This window comes from Raphanus sativus, chromosome 6 (assembly GCF_000801105.2).
Source record: "Raphanus sativus cultivar WK10039 chromosome 6, ASM80110v3, whole genome shotgun sequence".
Taxonomy (NCBI): Eukaryota; Viridiplantae; Streptophyta; class Magnoliopsida; order Brassicales; family Brassicaceae; genus Raphanus; species Raphanus sativus.
In genome coordinates, this window is record NC_079516.1 from 41,609,200 (window position 1) to 41,630,530 (window position 21,331).

At 38.1% G+C, this 21,331-nt stretch overlaps 1 protein-coding gene across 1 annotated transcript; it reads right to left on the reverse strand.

The window, feature by feature from the left end:
- Window positions 1-15,770: 15,770 nt before the first annotated feature.
- LOC130494737 (SHUGOSHIN 2-like) lies at window positions 15,771-18,164 on the reverse strand. The gene is made up of 8 exons (XM_056987367.1): window positions 17,794-18,164; window positions 17,492-17,602; window positions 17,238-17,408; window positions 17,045-17,128; window positions 16,869-16,973; window positions 16,702-16,785; window positions 16,124-16,610; window positions 15,771-16,053 (listed from the first exon to the last, which is right to left on the reverse strand). Exons 1-7 carry the CDS (start codon window positions 18,162-18,164, stop codon window positions 16,364-16,366), a joined length of 1,173 nt encoding a protein of 390 aa, XP_056843347.1. The 3' UTR covers window positions 15,771-16,053; window positions 16,124-16,363.
- Window positions 18,165-21,331: the final 3,167 nt, after the last annotated feature.

The window sequence follows — 21,331 nt, forward strand, 5'->3', positions numbered from 1 at the left end:
TTTTGGTTTTGTTAGATCAACCCAAAGAAACTAATTTGCTTAAGAAAGCAATTCTGAAATTAACATGATCTAGTTACCAAGGATTCTGTGGTAATTTTCTGTCCAAGGATAAGATGGAGAAATGTTGTTTAGTTTCAGAGTGTGAATGTGATCGCTTGATTTCGTGCTAATGCCTTTTTTTAATGGTTTGGGTTCTTCCCTCTGTTGTTTGGGGTTTGCTATTTTGAAAGGAACCTAATTTGATAAATAAGCAATTCTGAACTAACATGAACTTTTATGGAATTATCTTTTGAAAATAACTAAGTTCAAGATTAACCCACTATCCTTGTAGACCCATTTATTAAGCAACCATAATATTGTAAATGTCGTTTGAACCAAGATTGAAGACAAGCAGTAGCGATTTCAATAAGATGATGGCTCGTCTTAGCATAGCATCAACTGCCATCAACTGCCGTTGAATAAGTGATCAGTTTAACATAAACTATCACCAAAAAATGGGAGACAATCAAATTATAATATTTATGTATGTTCAATTCATTAATCTGTAATCCCGTAGCACACTAAACATAACTACGCAATTACTCAACCATGGTGATGATATGCCATGAAGATTGTATACGAACGAAAGAGGGTTGAAGCTGAGCAATTTGAGGGTAAAACTGTTACTGACAGTTGAATCTGTTGATAGGCTTGAAGTTTATTATGGGTACAACTGTTAGTGGATCCAAAGATTATAATATATGAGATATATACTATAAATAGTAGAAAAGTAACTGTTATTGGGTATGCAATTTGTGGATTGTATCTTGAGCTTGTATTTTTTTATTGGGAATCAAGAGGTTACGATTATTTTTACAAAAATATACACAAAGATCTATCAAATTGGTGCATCGTGGGTAGTTGGATTGAACAATCGCGAAGGAAGACAGAGTCGAGATGCCGAAATCATCGCAAATAATCGGTGATTTACTTCAGGATCAACCTTTGTTGTTGGAGAAGGTAGCGATAATGCTGCAGAATCACATCACAGTTCTAACACGAGACGAACGCGTAGCTGCGATTGGCGGTTAATGACTCGAACGAAGAGTTCGAGAAATCTAGATGAGGAGATTGAAAATGTTAATCCAAACATTCCGATCCGCGAGAATCAGATACAATCTTCTATCTTGAAACCTGGCGATAGTGATAGGAATGAGGATAACATGAATCAGAATCAACTGGTTGAATCTCGTGATGGATTGTTGAAACGAGCTAAGTTACCGATCTATAACGGAGATGATGCGTATGAATGTATAACACTGGCAAAAAGATTCTTTTTCGAATCAGTGGTTATTGTGAAGCATCGAAGCTGGAGAACATTTATGTCAGTTTAAGTGGAGATGTACTGAGTTAGTTTAACAGTGAAATCTTCCCGAATAGATTTGTTAATTGGAATGATTCCAAATAGCGGCTTATCGCAAGATTTAGTCGTGTGAACTTTTGAGATCAAAGTGAACTATTCTTTTCGGTGAAGCAGACGGAGTCAGTAACTGCTTACATACACATGTCTGAAGACTTGTCAATTCAGGTGACTGGTTTGATGGATAAACAGAAAGAAGGGGTGTACATGAATGGGTCAACTTCGGAGATGAGGGAAGTGGTTAATATGTGCAAACCGGTAGACTTACCAGAGTGAAATCTACATCATATCAAATGGAAAATAGTTTCTTGCACAGTGTCATTCATTTCGAGATTCAATAGAATCAGAAAAGTAGATATGGTTATGCTCATCAAAACGTAAAATATTTAATACAAAGAGATTGGAAACATAAAATAGTTAATGACAAATGATGTAGTTGAGATTATCAGAAGCTGAGTTAGCAGAAAAGATACGCTTGAGGTTATGTTTTAAATGTTATGCTAAATGGTGGAAGCAGCATATCTGTTCCAACTATTAATTGTAGTCCAAGGGTTTGAGATGGAGATTCTGGATCAAGAGTGTGATGAAAGAGATAATGATGAGATTTTTTGGGAACCACAATTGCGTTCAATGCATTAGCTTCTTATCTTGGATTATCGTCTCCAACAACAACCAAGCTAAGAGGATGGGTTAAGAAGAAGAATATGATAGTGATGTTGGATAGCGGTGCTACACACAACTTCATCTCACCGCCAGCAGCAAAGAAAGCTCATTTGGGAACATGCATTGCAGTTCAGGGTGCTAGAGTTTGTCGAAATGTGATAATATCTCTACAAGATATTCAGTTCAAAACCGACTATATTGTTTTGGATCTGGGTAACGTCGATTCTATTTTGGGAATGCATTGGTTGAGAACACTAGACAAATGTCAGATTGACTAGGAGAGACATGAGTATAGCTTTTGGTATGAGGAAGACAAGTGACGTTGTTGGAAAATCCTTCTCTTCATCATCAAAAGTTATCTTGTAGGACAGTACAATTGGATTATGATATTCCAAGAAAATTGGCTGAGTCGTTCAGGAAGTTTGAGCATGTGTTTCTTGAATCAAAAGGTTTGTCTCCGTTTCGAGGATGTAAATATGCAATCAATCTTCAACCTAGAACTGGTCTAATCAGTGTCTGGTCCTATAGATATCCACATGCTCACGAGGAGATAATGGAGACTTCAGTGAAGGAGATGCTTGCTACTGGAGCCATTCGTCCGAGTCAAAGTCCGTACTCAAGTCATGTGCTATTGGTTAAGAAGAAAGATAACATGCTGCTTTTGTGTTGATTATAGAGCAGTTAACAGAGTGAGCATTCCGGATAAATACTCCATTCCGATGATCGACCAATTACTATATGAGCTATACGGTTCTCGAGTGTTCTCTAAATTGAACTTGAGGTCAGACTACCACCAGATACATATGAGAGAAAAAGATATAAATAACGGTTGGTTTTTCGAACGCATGATGGGCATTTCGAGTTTCAGATCATGCCTTTTGGCCTCACAAATACACCAGTCACCTTTCAGGCACTAATGAAAGATGTGTTTCGTGACTTTCAGAGGAAGTATGTGATAGTATTCTTTTAAGACATACTAGTGTATAGCTCAATAGTCCAAGATCATGTTTTGCATCTGGAGAGTGTGTTAGCAGTGTTGGAGAAACATCAGTTGTTTGCTAACAGGAAGAAATGCAGTTTTGGACATGAAAGAGTTGAATACTTGGGCCATATAATTTCTGCTGAAGGTGTGGCAACTGATCCACATAATATTTTGGCAGTGGAGAATTTGCCTATACCACGTAATGTGAAGGAGTTGACATGTTTTCTTAGGTAACAGGGTACTATAGGAGGTTTGTAAGACATTATGGGTTATTGTCCAAATCACTTACGAAATTGTTAAAAAAGAGCAATTCTTATGGTCCTCGGAAACACATATTGCCTTTATTTTTCTGAAACATGCAATGATTTATTCTCATGTATTTCGGTTACATGATTTCATACAGATGTTTGTCACTGAATCAGATGCCTCTGGCTTCACGTTAGGAGCCGTCCTATCGACACCCTATATCTTATTTTAGCCACAGACTGACAAATAAAAAAAGTTGAAGCCTATCGATGAAAGCGAATTCATGGTTGTTATTATGTATTTTCTCAAATGGAAGCATTACTTGATGGGAAAGAAGTCTATAGTGAGAACATATGAGCACAGTCTCCAATATCTGTTGAAACAGAGGGAGGTTACTTTGGATTATCAAAAGTGGTTGATTAAAACCTTAGGGTATGATTTTGACATTAAATATAAGGTGGGGAGTGAGAATATGGTGGCAGATGGACTATCTAGGAGCGTTCATTATACATTTCAGAACAATTCGATGTTGTTACAGTCCTTGATAATACCTATAATGCTACAATTACATGATTTGTATACGGAGATGAAAAAAATGAGGAGATATGTGTACTGAAACAAAAGACGTTGGAGGGAATGGTGGGAAAGGAAGGTTGTACGGTGAAGGATGGAAGAGTTTAGTATAAGGGCAGACTAGTGTTACCACATAACTCAATGTATATTCGTCTCATACTTCAGGAATTTCACGATAGTTTGATGGGTGGTCACTCCAATGTATTGAAGACTTTAAGATGCATTCTGTCATGTCCCTGATCTTGGATATGATCCTTAGGATCGACCATGGTGCAAGGAGACGCACCAGTCATGTTATGTGACCTAAAAACAAGGGTATCATGGCCTGGAAGTAAGGTTAAGGACATCAGAAAACTAAGATATAGCTAAACCAAGAAAGAGACAAGTATAAAGGAGCTGTACAAAGTGTATGACAGCTGGGCGATGCAGTGAACAAGCTCGACCTGCTAAATGAAGTGTAGTGCAGCTCAGGGAGCTGACGCAGCTCAGTGTAGCTCACTGAAGAGTGTGTCAGCTCTCTGAGCTGGAGAACTAGCTCACTCAGCTGGGTCAGCTGGGGATCAGCTCAACTCAGCTAGACTGAGTGTTCAAGTCTTGGGCAGTTGGGCCAGGTCCGGACAGTGGTCGGACCATGTGGACCACCCGGGTGTGCCGGTGAGCCGGTGGGCACTTGGGATCAGACCAGGGGCTTGGGCAACCAGCTAGGACTTGTTTGTGACATGTCTAGAGGCAGTTAGGACTGTCAGGAACGTCTGGTAACTGCCATGGTAGGATTCCTTAGATCAATTTGAATGGATTGGGTATATGATGTTAAGTGGCTTAGTATGATGGGGATTGAGGTATATTATAAACACTCTTGTGAATGGTATGGGATGTTCACAGAAGTGTGACACTTTGGAGGATGTTATGGGACATTTTCCAAATGTGTGATCAAACTGAGATCCTACTCATCTAAGTACTTAATGATCGGTGGTGTGGAAACAACGTACCTTTCGATACTGGAGCTACACACCGTTTGTGAGTCCAGATATGATCGGAAAGGGGTTGTTTGTATTGGTATATGGAATGATCCCGGGATAGTGAGTGCGGCCGGAGAAGGGGTTGTTTGTACTAGGCCTTGTTAGGGACATCCCAGTGATGATCCAAGGAAGGGCGATGCCCATGGATCTGGTTGTGGTTAGCCTTAAGAATCATGAAGTGATCTTAGGGATGGATTGGGCTTGGAAAGAATCGGGCCACCTTAGACTGTCACCAGGGAAGAGTGCAGTTTGAGAGTGGGTGTGGACCCCCGATCAGATTCCAAGGATCCGACCAACCTCTGGATGCTTAGTGATCTCAGCGGTCCAGATGGAAAATATGATGAGAGGTGGTCATGAGGCCTGGTTGGCAACCATTAACACTAAGGAGGTTGTAGGGGGTGGTAGCCCGGACGAGGATTCGGTTGGTTCAAGAGTTCAAGGATGTGTTTCGGGCGCTGCAGGGTGTGCCTCCTGCAGGGGCTGACCCGAGCATGATCGAACTAGAACCGGGAACGGTCCCAATGTCCAAAAGTCTGTATCGTCTGGCACCAGCCTAGATGGCTGAGATGAGGTTGACTAAGTCCAGTGAGGGACGAGAGTCGCAGCACAAACCAAGTCGGAGATTGACCTATGGTTGGATTGAGACGGTGGAGTCCCGGAGTGGACAGGACCGGAATGTGATCGAGTTCGTTAAGACTTGACTGATACATCGAGTATCTTGGAGATTGGGTAAATCTACTAAGACTCGAGTATGCAGTATGTTCTTAAGGACTGAAAATGATCTAGTCATGGACTAGGATCAAAGTATGACTATGTCTGATGATGGACAGAAGTCAAGTATCGGTTTAGTCTAGTAGGCACTAAGAGCGCAATAGGGCCAAGCTGGGATAAGTTGTGGTCAGTTAAGGAATGATCCAGTAAGTTGTGACTGGGGTCATGAACCTTAGCGGATGTGCAGGATGCAAAGAGTTCAGTTGGAACCTTTGTCATGATGTGGGATGTAAGCACCACTGGATTCGAGGACGAATCCATTCTAAGTGGGGGAGACTTGTCATGTCCTTGATCCTGGATATGATCCTTAGGATCGACCATGGTGCAAGGAGATGCACCAGTCAGGTCATGTGACCTAAAACAAGGGTATCATGGCCTGAAAGTAAGGTTAAGGGCATCAGGAAGCTAAGATATAGCTAAACCAAGAAGGAGACAAGTATAAAGGAGCTGTACAAAGTGTATGGCAGCTGGGCGATGCAGTGAGCAAGCTCGACCTGCTAGATGAAGTGTAGTGCAGCTCAGTGTAGCTCACTGAAGACTGTGTCAGCTCCCTGAGCTGGATGAACTAGCTCATTCAGCTGGGTCAGCTGGGGATCAGCTCAACTCAGCTAGACTGAGTGTTCAAGTCTTGGGTAGTTGGGCCAGGTCCGGACAGTGGTCGGACCATGTGGACCACCCGGGTGTGCCGGTGAGCCGGTGGGCACTTGGGATCAGACCAGGGGCTTGGGCAACCAGCTAGGACTTGTTTGTGACATGTCTAGAGGCAGTTAGGACTGTCAGGGACGTCTGGTAACTGCCATAGGCGAACATGTGTGATCTGGACCATTGATTAAATCAATGGCCAGAAATGAAACCGAAGGGATGCAATGGTTGGAAAGTAACCACCCCTTCTTCTATATAAGGAAGGCAAGTCCGTGCCTTTGCAGGCACGCCAGGACTTCATTCTTCTTCCTGAAACACAAAGAAAAACCAGAGAAAACAGAGAGAAAATCGGATGGCAACATCCAACCCCAAGAGTGGGATGAAGGCAGCAAAGAGGCAGTTTTGATGGCAATCAAGAGGGGAGTTGAGAACGACCCTCTGGTGTGTTTTGATTATGGTTTGCCACGTCCTGGGATTCATCTACATCCTTACTACACACGCAAATGGCCAGGGAAGAGGAGAGACGACCGGATTCACTCTCCAAGTCCAAGGGCAGCCTTGAAGGCAGATGTGTGTAGAAAGGCAGTTTCATGGGCATTGAAGTGGGAAGTGATGCACGACCCCTGGGTGGTGTTTGATCATGGATGAACACACCCTAGGCTTCCTCTACATCATGGTAACACACGCAAATGATCAGAAGAGATTGGAGAAGGCCGGACTCCACTCCCAAAGGCCAAGACAGCCTTGAAGGTGGATGCAGTGCAGAAACTGTTTTCATGGAAGTTCCATGGAAGGGATGATGGATGCGACCCATGTATGGATCTTATCAATACTGGAAGTATGTGATAAGACCTGATTAAGACAAGTGCAAGAGGCACAAGGCCGGACCTGATCAGGGAAGCACAAGGTCTAGCAAGATCAAGTATGAGGTAACATGTGTTGATTACTTATGATTATGTATATGTTTATGTCTGTGTTGTGTCTCTTGGGGTGGGATCAAGGCCAGGCATGGCACGCCCCTTGAGGAATGTATATTGTGATGTGTCTTAGGAATCCAAGACCCTGGACAAAGGGGCGGATCATAACTGATCTAACTCATCCATGTGGGATGATGGTTAGATGATGTTCATTGGATAGTGATCAATGATGGATCATGGTTTGGTGTTGGGTTTGATCATGGTGTGAACCATGAGTCCGACCCACTGATGAGACACATGGGAGTCCTAGAGACAGAGGAACCATGTGGAGTGTAAGGTCCAATTCGTTTGGATCCAACAGCAAGCAAAGGAGAGGAGTAAGGCTGGTACTTGTTGGTATGGACCACAAGTATTGTGCTGGTGTGTTTATACAAGGAAGGCTGTCTGTGATCTGATCATGAGCAAGGATGGATGACCTGATCCATGGATGATGGTTCAAGGTGTCTGATCTGATTGATCAAAGGATGCACCAGTGGTAAGAGCAACACTAATCAGGTTCAGTGGGACATAGTTCCATGGCCGGTTAGGTATGTGTGAAGACTTATCAGTTCTGAGTCATGTGGGGTGGTTGGTTGATTGACTCAGGAACTGGTGGGCATTATTAATCCTGTTCTATGTTGATCAGACATGGAGGTACTGAACCATGGAGTGGCTGGTTCAGAGAAATCTCTCCATGGCCTTGGTTGGGCAGGTAAGTGGAGATCTGATAGTTCCTGAAGGAATTGTTAGGATCCGACTTCAAATATATCTTAATGGGTATTTATCATGAATTATCAAGGTGAAAGATTAGTTTTATCTCATTGATTTAGAGGTGGTCAGTTATGGCCATATGGGCTGTTCAAGGGCGAGATCAGTATGATCGAGGCCAGTTCTGAGAAATCTGACTTGACCATTCTCTTAGTTATGAATTATCATGATTTATCATGAATTTTAATTAGTTTTTGGAGCATGTTTGCTTGATGTTGTTTTTGAAGCTGAAGACTTCCCAAAGGTACTTGGTCTGTGGGGATGGCTGGTTGAATGACTACGTAACCTAAGGGGAGAGTTTATACAGGTATAAGGGAGTTGGACGAGTGGATGGGGAGCTAGGCAAAGCTACCTCGCAGCTCGATCATCTGGAAGAGAGTTGGGAACCTCAAGTGAAGTGGTTCAGCTCAGCTAGCTGGATGAGGTAGCTAGACAACTAAGGCAGCTGAGACAAAGAGCTATCAAGCTCCGTGGATGTGGCAAAGGTATGATCTAGCATTGTTGTATAGATCTAGATAGAATGGATTAAGGGAATGGAACCTCGGACTTGTATGACTTGGATTAGGTTTAGGATCAACCTTGGAACTGGTAGTAGTTGTGTCTACTGATCATGGCTAAGGTGATTCGACCTGGCAAGTGTTAGATTGGTTTTAGACCAATGGTTAAATAGAGAATATTCCGCTGTGCATAAGTTGAAAGGATCTAAGCTAGGGAATGACTAAAGTAGTCTTGAGCTAAGGTCTAAGATAGACTTCGCCCTTAGGCGAAAGTATAGATAAAGATCGAAAAAATTGAGTGGTTCGGTCAAGGTATGGACCGAACGACGTGAGGCATCGACCGCGGCCTAGCCGGCCGGGTTCAGGTCTTACACATTCAATTTGTATCTCATTGTGACAAAATACGCAAGAGAGTTCAGGAGTATGTAGCTGGGTGTGGCATATGTCAAACACACAAGTATTCAACTCTCTCCAGCCGGTTTATTTTAACTTGTTGAGCTTCCTTCGCAGATATATGGGATGATATAGGGATATATTTTGTTGAAGGGTTGCTAATGTCAAAAGGGGTTAATGTGATTTTTGTGATTGTGTACAGACTAAGTAAGCATGGTCACTTTCTTACTCTCAAGCATTCATTCAATGCCGCAAATGTTGTTCAAGTGTTCATCCTAGAAGTGATCAGACTACATGGAATTCCTAAGTCAATAATCTCTGATAGTGACAAGATTTTTTCAAGCAGTTTTCGGAAGGAATGCGCCAAAGCGTCGGGTACAAAGTGCATGTTTAGCACAACATTCCATCCCCAATCTGTTGGGTAAACAGAAGTGTTGAAACAACACGTTAGAGACTTGTCTGAGGTGTTTTTCTTCTTCTCATCCTAAGACATGGGCAAAGTTTATACTGTGAGCTATGGTTTAACTCTTCCTTTCATGCTGCATTCAAACAATCCCTCATTCAAACAATCCCTTTCTGTATGGTTTATGGATGAGATCTTTCGCTGTTCTTGTCGTATGAAAAATGGTATACTAATAACTTTTATCTGGAGCAGCAATCGATTGAGAGAGATGTGATGTTGAGAGAAGTTAAAGATCATCTGTTGCGTGCTCAATGTATTATGAAGAACAATGCATATAAGCACATATGTGATTTGGAGTTTTCTGTGGGTTTTGAGGTGTATTTGAAGCTGCGACCATATTGTCAGCAGTTAGTGAGTAAGAGACTCTGTCAGAATAACTGCATGATACTATGGTCCTTTTGAGGTGTTGGAGAGGATTGCCAAAGTGGCATATCGATTGAGACTACCTGATTCTTTGAAGATGCATAACATGTTTCACGTATCACATTGAATCTAGTGTTGGGTTCCAATCAGACGGTTCTTTTGTAGCCAGATGTACTATCGGAGGGTAATGAAGTGATTGTGGAACCTAAAGACTTGTTGGATACACGTATGATAAAGAAGGTCACTTGGAAGTCTTGGTAAAGTGGGCTAATTTTCCGGATCAAGAGACTTCTTGGACTCGTTTGGTGGAGCTGAAGAAGAACTTCCTTTCATTGACGCTTGAATTGTATTTGGCCACAATTGTTAATGGATTCAAAGTTTTTAATATATGAGATCATATTATATTAATTATAGAAGAGTAGCTGTAATTGGTATGCAATTTGTGATTGTATCTTGGACTTGTATTTTCTCATTGGGAATTAAGAGGTTATGGTTACATTTTACAGAAATATACACAAAGATCTATCAGGTGATATAGTAAATACTCTATGCAAAATATGATGAGGGTTCATAAAATCTAAAGTGTGTAAAAAACTTTTATCCTCAGATTTTACAAGTCTTAAGCTTTCCCACTCTAAAAACTATGCTAAAAATCAGTCTCAAAAGAATAAGACAAAAACGTTACATTGCAAGTCTTTGGTGGCTGCTGACTAGATTTCCGATTTCCTTTGAGTCAAAATCATATGATTTAGTAAATGAACGAATTCTCTTTTAATGATTCGATTGCTCCTTTGGGGAGCAACTGATTTGAAAGTGAAATTCTCCTCTCTTATTTTGGTTCTGATCAGTTTTGCTCCTAGCAATCCAATCTCCACTAAAAATGTTTTTTACACTTGAAATGATTCAAAAGAACCCAAAAACTTGATCATAACTCGAAAACACTAAAAACATTATTAGTTTGTGTCAAAAACATACACATCACATTGCCATGTGAGTACGAGCAGCTTCAGTTATCTCAGTAACCAGAGACTTTTCATTTAAGTGGAAATAATTAATAAACATTTGAATGGTTTTTGCGTACCTAGCATAACCGCAATCAAATAGAGAAACTAATGGGTCTTGGGGGTATTGAAAATATAGTTCTTATTCAAAAAAGTTAGTTATATTTAGATTAAAATTTATCAAAATATTTCAGTTATATTTTGCAATTGAAATTTTTTTAAGCCAAAATATCACATTATTCAAAAATTTATTGAAATATTTTATCTAAATTATTCAAAATCACTTGAAATGTCCGGATGACCTCATATTTTGTCTGGATTATTTTTAAACTGATATTTCCAAAAATATCTAAAAACTAACCGGCCTATAACTTACTACAGACAATATTTCTTTTAAATACTAACGGATTTCCTGCTTTTCTATTTGAACATATCCAAATACCAAAATTATCAAAACAAAACCGAACTGGAATTTATAAATAAACATTATTTTGTCACTGTATTAAAAATAATTCAATTCACCTAAAAGGCACAAAATAGATTTATCACAAAATAGCACATAAAATAGAAAATATCCAAAATATCATTTAATAATATATACCTGAAATCATAAATTCTAGAACCTAAACCTTAGCCCAGATCCCAAAAAATCAAAACTCTAATTCTTACTAATTTAACTGCATGCGTTTATACTCTTTAATATATACTAGATCCGATGTCCGCACTATGCGCGGAAAATGGTTGATGTTCAATTGACACTATTGAATTTTATTTTATTTTATATGAATATTGTGTATTAAACAATGGGATCATTTAGGTTCAAATACTTTTCAAAACAATCTAACAATGTAGTTTTTTGAAATCTAAATAAATCCAAGTACGAAATTCTGTGGGAATGAAAAACTAAAGGAGAAAGAGACCAAGTATCAGAAGAACAGTAACCTAAGGAGTCATAAATGATGCAAGAAAGAGACCAAGTATCTGAAGAACAGAAGCTGTAGTGTTTCATATACGTAATTGTGGCAAATTTCCTAAATTGTAAATTTCTGTATATTTTTATAATTTTGGTAATTAGTTTCAAAAGATGATGTGTTCTGAGTTTTTTTTTTTGAAAAAATGTTCGTTTTTGCTTACTTATTACTAAGTATTCTGTAATATATATCTTAAAAGGTACATATATGTATTGATAATTACTTTTTTATCAAGTACTTTTGAAAGTATATATTTTCTAAATCATAAATGTATTTAATGTCAAAGTCGATAAAACAAACGTGACTGGCAATGGCGGAAAGAAACATTTTTAATTAAGGAGTTATGATAACATAATATGGTTTATGTTAAGGAGTAAAACTTTTTTTTGAAAGTATATATTTTATAGATCATAAATGTATTAAATCTAGAATTCGATAAATCAAACGTAATTGGCAATGGTAGAAAGAAACATTTTTTATCTAAGGATGAATGATAACATAATCTGAATAATGTTAAAGAAAAAAACTTCAGCTTAGAAATCTATGTCACGGCATGTGGGACAACTTAGGTTATGGTAAAACCACTCGACGATGCATATATGATGATATATGTGGTTGCACCTCAGTGAGTTTACAATCCCCGTCCCATTGAATCTGCCATGGCAAGTGGAGCACACTTTCTCAGCATCCTCCAGAATGGGTTCTCTCACTGATGCTCGTAGGTTGATCAAAGTTTCGTCGAGGTCTTTCCTGTTGGTTGCTCTAGGGTTGAAATCTCTTATAGATAGAATAGCGTGGACATGTGTGCCTAGATATAGAAATCAAACATAAGAAGCCGATAACAATAATTCGTATAGAAATAAAAACCACATTATCTGAAAAATTAGTTAAGAGTTTACGAAATAAATACTACTTGTTATTTATTAAAATATGATTTTCTTTTTTCTTGTTAAAAGCTTAACTGATTTTCTTTTATTAACTAATTTATCCTTTAATTATATATTAAAACTGGATGTGTCACTAAATCATTTCTTGTGATTTTCTGGAGTTGGATGACCGACCATAAGAAACCTGTGAGATTATTATTTTTCTTTTTCATTTTGTTAGTAGAAAAAAAAATGTAAAATAATTCAATATTTTTGTTCAATTTTAATATGTTTTAGTGGATTATTTTATGTTTTTACTAAATTTAGTTTTACAGTAGATTATTGTAAATTTTTTTTTTGAGTTAAAATGTATAATTAATTATAATATTATTTATGTAATATTAGATAATTAATTAATATATTTGACCAAGATAATCAAATATACATGTTTGATATAACTTTTTATATTTATTATATTTGAAAATAAAGTAAACCATGTTTTTATATAAAGGATTTTTATTTTTGAAATAAATGTCACTGATTAGTTGGCAAAAAATGTTACTGATTAATTTTCGTAATATAACTTTTAAATTTTTTTTTCTTAAAATTCATTGTTTTGATTATCAATTTACTAAATTTTACGATAGAATATTGTTAAAATTTATTTGAGTTAAATGTATTATTAATTATAGTATTATTTATGTAATATTAGATATTTTATTAATATATTTTACAAAAATAATAAAATTAATATTCATGTGTTGCTTGAATTTTTTGTATTCATTATAATGGAAAAGCACATAAACTATGTTATCTGAGTAAAGAACTTTGATTTTCAAAATAAATGTTATTGATTCATTTTCCTAATAATTTTTTTCTAATTTTTTTTGAAAATCACTGTTTTGATTATAAGTTAATTTGTGGATGCTCTTTTCTATCATTTTGTTAAATTTTATGGTAAATTTCCTAATTTTTGTTTGCTTGATCGTTAAGTTATGGTACATGAAAAAAATAAAAATGTACATTACTTTTGTTCTTATTTTTTTGTGAAAATTTTATTTTCTTCTCTAACTACATAATATTGTGAATTATATTATGTGTTTTAGTTAAGTTATTTTTGCAAATACACTGATTATAAATTTTATTTAGTTGACATCGTGCAATAATTATGAAATTAATATTTTTGTGCAATAAGGTACTTCCATGTGAATGTCCATCTTCAAGCATTCACGTTGCAGGATTGTATCTGTCCTTGATCTTTAGAATCCCTTCAACAGCCTGTAGAGTAAGGCGTTTAGTTTGATTCCTCCGAAGTATCCAATGGTATTGGGCCCTATGGGGCCTTAGTCGATAAACCGTTGTAATTACGTTATGTAAACCCTACGTGGTAGTTTGTATATAAGGTACAGCCTACACAACGTATTCAATAAGAATCATCTTTATACTACTAAGGGTTCTTGACATGGTATCAGAGCACTAAACCTAACTCTAGGTTTTCTGGTTCTCGATCACTCTGAATTTACTTTCTTCTTTCTTTGACCTTAGCTGGCTGATTATTCTATCGAAGGCTTTTTCTGAAAACAATGGCAGCCGAACTTGTTGCTGCCACTGAAACCGTGAAATCTCGTGGCCGGAGAACTATATCACCGTATGATCTCTCTCATGGTGATAATCCCGGAACTGTCATCTCGCGACCAGCCTTGCGCGGACCAAACTACGATGAGTGGTCTGCAAGCATTCGTCTGGCTCTGAGGGCGAGAAAGAAATTCGGGTTTGCGGATGGATCAATACCAAAACCATCCGAAGACTCTGATGACTATGAAGACTGGTGTGCAAACAACGCTCTTGTGGTGTCTTGGATCAAGCTTACCATCGATGAATCGCTCTGCTCAACTCTTTCGCACAGTGATGAAGCTTCGAGCTTGTGGACACAGATTCAAAAGCGGTTTGCGATGAAGAATGGACAGCGAGTTCAACGACTCAAAACTGAGCTCGCTAACTGTCGACAACAAGGAACACCGATTGAAACATACTTCGGTAAACTAACGAAGCTGTGGACAAGCCTGGCTGATTATCAGCAAGCAAAGACGATGGAAGATATAGCACGAGAGCGTGAGGAAGACAAACTTCATCAGTTTCTCATGGGTATTGATGACTCGCTATATGGAGCCGTGAAATCCTCACTTCTCTCACGTACTCCTTTACCATCACTCGACGAAGCATACAATGTTCTTGTTCAAGATGAGGAATCAAAGTCACTGGCTAAGCTTCATGAAGATAAGTCTCCTGGCGTAAGCTTTGCAGTTCAGACGCAAGCTCGTCCTCGTCAGTCGGTTGATACAAGAGGAGGTTCTTTGGTCTGCACTCTGTGTGGAAAAAATGGTCATCTAGCCGACAACTGCTTTAAGAAGATCGGGTATCCTGCGTGGTGGGGAGAGCGTACGCGAAACAAACCTAGTTTCTCGTCGGGCGCATCTTCTGGGAGCTCTGGCGCTCGTCCAAAATCCAACGTAGCGCGAGCTAATCATGTGACTGCTGAAGCTTCTCATGCCAACTCTGCTATCACTTCTGCGGATCGGGTTGGTTTTAGTGGCTTGAACGACACGCAATGGAAGACTCTGGTTAACATGCTCAATGTGAATGTCCATCTTCAAGCATTCACGTTGCAGGATTGTATCTGTCCTTGATCTTTAGAATCCCTTCAACAGCCTGTAGAGTAAGGCGTTTAGTTTGATTCCTCCGAAGTATCCAATGGATATAACCAAGAGAATGACAAAGACAAATGCTTCACCTCAAAGTATTCAAGTTTTTGGGAGTGATGTCCTAGGCTTGTACGACGTAGAACTTGGCTTCTATTTGTTCATTACAAAAAAAAATCAGGAGGTTATACCTGATTTTGACAGGAGGTAAAACTGATTTTTCTACGACTTCTCAAAATCCAATTTCTTCGTGCTGAACTGCTGATCGAGGACAATCACCTGGTCCCAAGATGATTACTAATTTCTTTTATTTATAGATAATATTATTATTTTAATTAGAAAAATACATCAATAGTGAACCAGAGGTTAGTGGTGGCCATTGCTTCGTGTCCATGTATGTGATGATAATTCTGTTGTATGATTACTATAATGCGACATTCTTGCTTTATGAAATGTATTATGCTGATCATCTGGTTTAGAGAGAATCAAGATCATAACTTCAGTTTCAATTTTCTTTCTACCTCAAAACATAATCATCTTAAAAAAGAAAAAGATTTTTTAAGCCTTTTATTATTATGTACACCTATTTCCTGAACCGTAACAGTGAAAGAAATCAATTTCTTTCACTGTTTTCTCTCGAGAATCCACAACTCTACTCAGCAAAAGAGTGTTCATTCAATTAATCTGTTGGAAGCGGCTCAACTTTCTCAGCCTTACCATCTTTCTTAGGGATTATCAGACCGTACCCTCTTTCTCTTCTCTTGTACTATGTTTATCTCACCTGCCAGACCAAAAAAAAAAAAAGGTAAATGTTCCTTGCATTTCATGCAATCAAGCATATGTATGCATACCGGTTTCTTCATTCTGGAAGCCGTAGAAATCGTGAGCTACTAACTCCAGCTGCTCCACTGCCTCGGAGACGGTCAATGTTGGCATTTCAAAGTACTTGGTACGCACAATCTGTCGGAAAAAAAAACATGAGAAACAAATTATCAAAGAATCTAAAAATTTATAAAAACGCACTATGAAGTAAGCTTCTTAACAACAACTTTGCATATTAAGAACATAGAGACCAAGAGAATGCTGGAGATTCAGAAGTTTCGCCGCATCTTCACATTAAGTGAGACTTCTCTGTATGATTGAACTTTCTCTGCTGCATGTCTCGATGGTCTTCTTCCCACAGATGTTCTTGGCTTGTTCTTTGATTCTCTTTCATGGTCCCCCTGAGACACCGTTGATGGTAACAGATCACACTCTGTCACTATATCTTTATTGGCTCCATTGGTGTCTGAAGCTGTCTGACATTTACCCTTTGTTGATCGCATTCTAGTCGACACTCTGGCGAGAACACCACAAAGATAACACTCACATTACATCACTGACACTGAGACTCTAAAACTTGTAGGAAGTTCAACTGCTACTAACAAACCTGTGTTTCCCGTTTGTATTAGATGTGTCATGTCCGCTTTCAGATGGTTCTAAAGCTTCAGATCTTGATCCTTCGCTTACTAAGCTTCTCAAATATTATCCTTTGCATTATTTTTAGTGATATTCATACAGGTTATTATTTGTAAATAGGAAGTTAAGCTAACAAACCTTCTCCTCTTGGTCGTCTCCCTGACTTCGCCTCTCTCATGAAAGCTTTTACATGGTTCAGCTTCTTCGGGCCTTAACCGAGCAGACCGTCTTCTCAAAGAGAGCCTGCTCGAAACGGAGAGTGTCAGTCTGATACGCTATTATCCATTCAGAGTTTAAAAAAAACTCTAAATAACCTTGCTATTTCTTTAGTTACTTTAGTTTCCGTTTGTTGAGTTTCTTGAACAGCAAACCTGATAGATTTCCTTTGTACGGATAGCCTGTCAGAAAACAACCAGACAAAGGAATTAAAACCCAAATAAGATATTCTTGTTGCCATTGTTTTGGAAGATTTTAAAAAATGTAATTCCCGGGACTGAATATAAGAACCTCTTGCTATGCAGACTGTCTTTTACGGGGTTAGCTGCAACAAACTTCTTGTTGATAATATTGTCAACAGTTTGGTTTTCCCCATGAGAGACAACCCCCTTTTCAACGTCATCTTCAGTCTGACAGGTCACTTCGGGGATAACAGTAGTATCTATGACTCTAGAAACTTTCCTACAAACGAAACAATACCAATTCACGATTTACTTGACTGCCAAAAGCTTTCACAGAAAGCACAGATTAAACATGAAGCAGACCTGGAACTTCTGCTGTTTGCGCTCTCTTTAACCTGTATTGGCTTAACGATAGAGCTTTCTGAAGCTAAAAATGAAACGATATGGGTAAGTACACAAAAAGGGTTTCTGAAGCTGAAAAAGAAAAAAAAACAGTTTACATTTTGTCCTTGACGCTTGCTTTCTCTTAAAACACAAAGCTTAAACTCAATAATCTGGTGCGATGAATCTTTGAATCGCCGTACCCTGATCAGGACGAAAGCAAAGACTGTTAGTATTATCATCGAGAAAAAAAAATTATAACGGATTTAAAATCAAGAACAGACATAGCTGAATATACCTGCTCATCAATCATAAGCATTTCAAGACAAATAAGGTTCTTCGTGAGGACGTTACGCGCTTCCCAAAAATGAATCAATCGAAACCTTAGCTGGGTTTCCTGTGGACCGAACTTGACATCTCTAAAGAACACCAGTTGAGAAGTTTTTGCGGAGGGGACACCGGTTCCACTCCTACCTTTGATCGGCACATCGGAACACACAACGGACTTGCCGTTTCGTTTCTCGGTAACAGGAGAGACAGAGACAGAGTTGGCTGAAGAGACACCAGATTCAACAGTAGGTTTGATCGGGCCGGCGGAAGCTGCTTTCTTCGACATATGGTCGCCGGAAACAGGGCTTTTGTTGTCGGGATTCATGATCTGAGTTCCTTTTTTCGAGGATGGAAAGGGAGATTAAGAAGTTGTGAAAAATCAGAGTGGTATAAATAAGCTTTGAGGGAGAAAGGCGAAAAGAATCCATAGATTAAAGCTCCGAAGGATTGATTGCAAAGGATTGATTGCAGAGTGATGGCGTCGTGTGTCGTTTGATCATCTCTCGTTAACAAAAGCGTAAACGACGAAGAAGGTGAGTTGATCTGACATGGCAAAAAATCAGTTTCCTATTGGTCTGAATTAATCTGCCTACGTGGACGCTTTCTCCTTTGATTATATTAGCCTTTTAGTATAGTATATATATATATATATATATATTATTTTTTCTTGTATGTTATTTTATGATAAAAATTAATTTTGTGTTTCTTATGTTATTTCTCCTAAAAATATTCATAATAAAAGAATTTGAATGGAAGATACAATCTATCCCAAGTTCAAAAACTCGACTGAGTAGCCAGTTTTGCGGCCAAATATTTGCATTTCGGAGGCCAACCCTCGTGAGTTTAACCAGTAGGTACTACAAATTGCTATTGGATAAACCGACCGCTTAATAAAACTATACTGTATTAAGCTGGATTAATTTCCCATCAATAACAAAATTTTACTAGGTTAACCCTGACAAAAACATATGGGCCTTGACTTTATTATTCCTTTAAACCATAGAACATCTTGTATTTATACTAGTCATTCCTTTTGTTCAAGTTAACAATCCTCCAATGTGAGATGTTTGTGATTCAAAGTTCATTAAAATTAAAGACAAAATATGTATGACTTTTACAATGAGCTTGTTGAAACATTAGTTCATTAAAATTAAAGACAAAATATGTATGACTTTTCCAATGTGAGCTAGTCATCCTTTTGTTTAAGATCTCCACAAAATGTTAGGCTTTTAACCGGATATCTGATTCAATCTGTAGAAACTAAAAAAAATATATATATAATAAAATAATAATATTTATTTTTATCACAAAAAGATATTTTAAAAAAATTCTAATAACTAATATAATAAAATTAATAAATAAAAATACTGTAATACTTATATAAAATACATAGTTATATAATTTACATGTAATTGTTTAAATATTTGTATATATATGCATATAATGGATCAAATCGGATATCCAGTCATAAAATTATTAGTATTTGTGATTTGTTTAGTTTCTTATGGATATTGTATATTACTCCCTCTGTTTTTTAAAGATAGATGTTTTAGAAAAATAAATTGTTTCACAAAGATGTATTTTTTATGTTTCCTATACAAAAATTACAAATTTTAATAAAATTGATTGAATTTATTGAAAGACTATTGGTTTAAATGCATTAGAATTTGATAATTTCTAAAAATGATGTATAGTTAATGTGTTTTCTTAATATGTGTGAAAACACCAAAACATACATCTTAAAAAAACAGAGGGAGTAGTATTTATTTACTTTTTGTAAAATTATAGATATCCAGATTTTTCGACGAATTGAAACGGATACCGAATAGATTCAACATTTTCTTATATTTTACCTAGACCTACTTAGTACAACTGTTTTTTTATCATTCTATGTAATTGTGTTTTTATAAAAAAAATATACAAAAATAAATGTTTTTAATCTGTATATACAAATTTAAAAGGATAACTAAAATGAAATGAATGAAGTATTAAAATACATTTTAAAAAACTCAAACGAGTTTCTGAACGTATGATTTGAGGAAAACTCAGCATATCAATAAAAAATTCTGACTCCTCGATCAAAATAATCATTGAACATAGAGATTTGAGAATCACAATTTTGAGAAAAACAACACGATGTGTCGTGCATTGATTTATTGGGACCATATATATTTCTGGTAAAAGATCAATATATCATAACAATTAGAAGTCAATCTCTATCTGACACGGTTACCAATGTCCAACTGTTGGAAGATTTCTGATCTCGGTTCCGGCAAGAATCCACCGGAGTTTGCCGCTGGCGAGCCCCCTCCGACTCCCTTTCCTCCTGACCCACCTGATTCCTCATCCCCCCTTTCTCCCTTGAACTTCCCCCCTCTTTCTTCTCAAACCCCAACTGACCCTAAACGTCACTCACGTAAGGGATCTTACCCGTCCTCTGTTCCTGCTCTATCTATTGAGCAAGGTTCAATAACTGCCATAAAGGAGACTCCTGTAGTCGCTGGAAATGGAATAGCAGCCCAAATGGAGTCTGCTTTTACTGGTCCTCTTTCTAGATCTGAAAACTCATCCCAAACAGTAACTATTTCAGAAAAAACATTTCCCTCTTCAACTTTAACCACAAATCCAACCGAGCCTCATCTTCCTTCCCCTAAAACCTTACCTCCCTCTTTCGCAACCTTACCTCCCTCCTCTTCATCCCCTATTTTTACTAACAAAGCAGCTACTGTTCACCTTCCTCCCCTACTCCCCAGCCCTAACCTTCCTGTCCCTCCATCAGTTTCCCCTGCCGTTCCCTCAACCAGTGCTCCCTCTCTGGTTGAAAAGATTAGAGCATCTGAAGATAAGTCTCTCTCTAGACTGGCGCCTGTCACCATTTCTGCTTCTGGTCGCCCCAGGGTACTTATTCCAGATTCTGTGTTTGAAAAAGGAGCGGAAATCCACAAAGATTTTATTATATGCTACTACAATGGAAAAGCTCCCCCCTATAACCAAATCCAGAGTGTGTTTAACCATCTATGGGGAAAAGGTAAAAAGCTTGAGATCCATAATAATCCGCTTAACCGCACTACGATTGTTAGGATCCAAAGCGCTTACCTGAGGCAAAAAATCCTTGAGAAATGTATATGGTATGTGGGTGATACAATGTTTCACACAGAGCAGTGGTCTTCTTCCATTACCAGGTCATCTCCTCCTCTCAAAGCTATCAAAATATGGGCTCATCTGACTGGAGTGCCACTAGACCTCCGGTACCAGAAAGGGTTGAGCCTTGTTGCGGGGTTGATTGGAGAACCCAAAGAAACCGATGCTTTCACTCTGAACATGGTCAGCCTTACGGTCTCTCATGTGAAGGTTGAAGTCGATCTTACTAAGGCTTTACCCTCAGTTGTGGAATTTGAGCGACAGAGCGGTGAGGTTGTGGAAGTCTCAGTTAGTTACCCTTGGGTGCCGCCCACTTGCTCGCATTGTAAGGAGATGGGGCATATTGTGCGC

Bases quoted from the DNA above. Each gene is read 5' to 3' on its own strand.
- LOC130494737 (XM_056987367.1), bottom strand. From the start codon at position 18,164: ATGAATCCCGACAACAAAAGCCCTGTTTCCGGCGACCATATGTCGAAG. The intron at 17,409-17,491 runs GTCTGCTTCATG...TTTCGTTTGTAG, and splicing joins GCAAACAGCAGAAGTTCCAG to GAAAGTTTCTAGAGTCATAG. The intron at 16,786-16,868 runs GTTTGTTAGCTT...ATATTTGAGAAG, and splicing joins GAGACGACCAAGAGGAGAAG to CTTAGTAAGCGAAGGATCAA.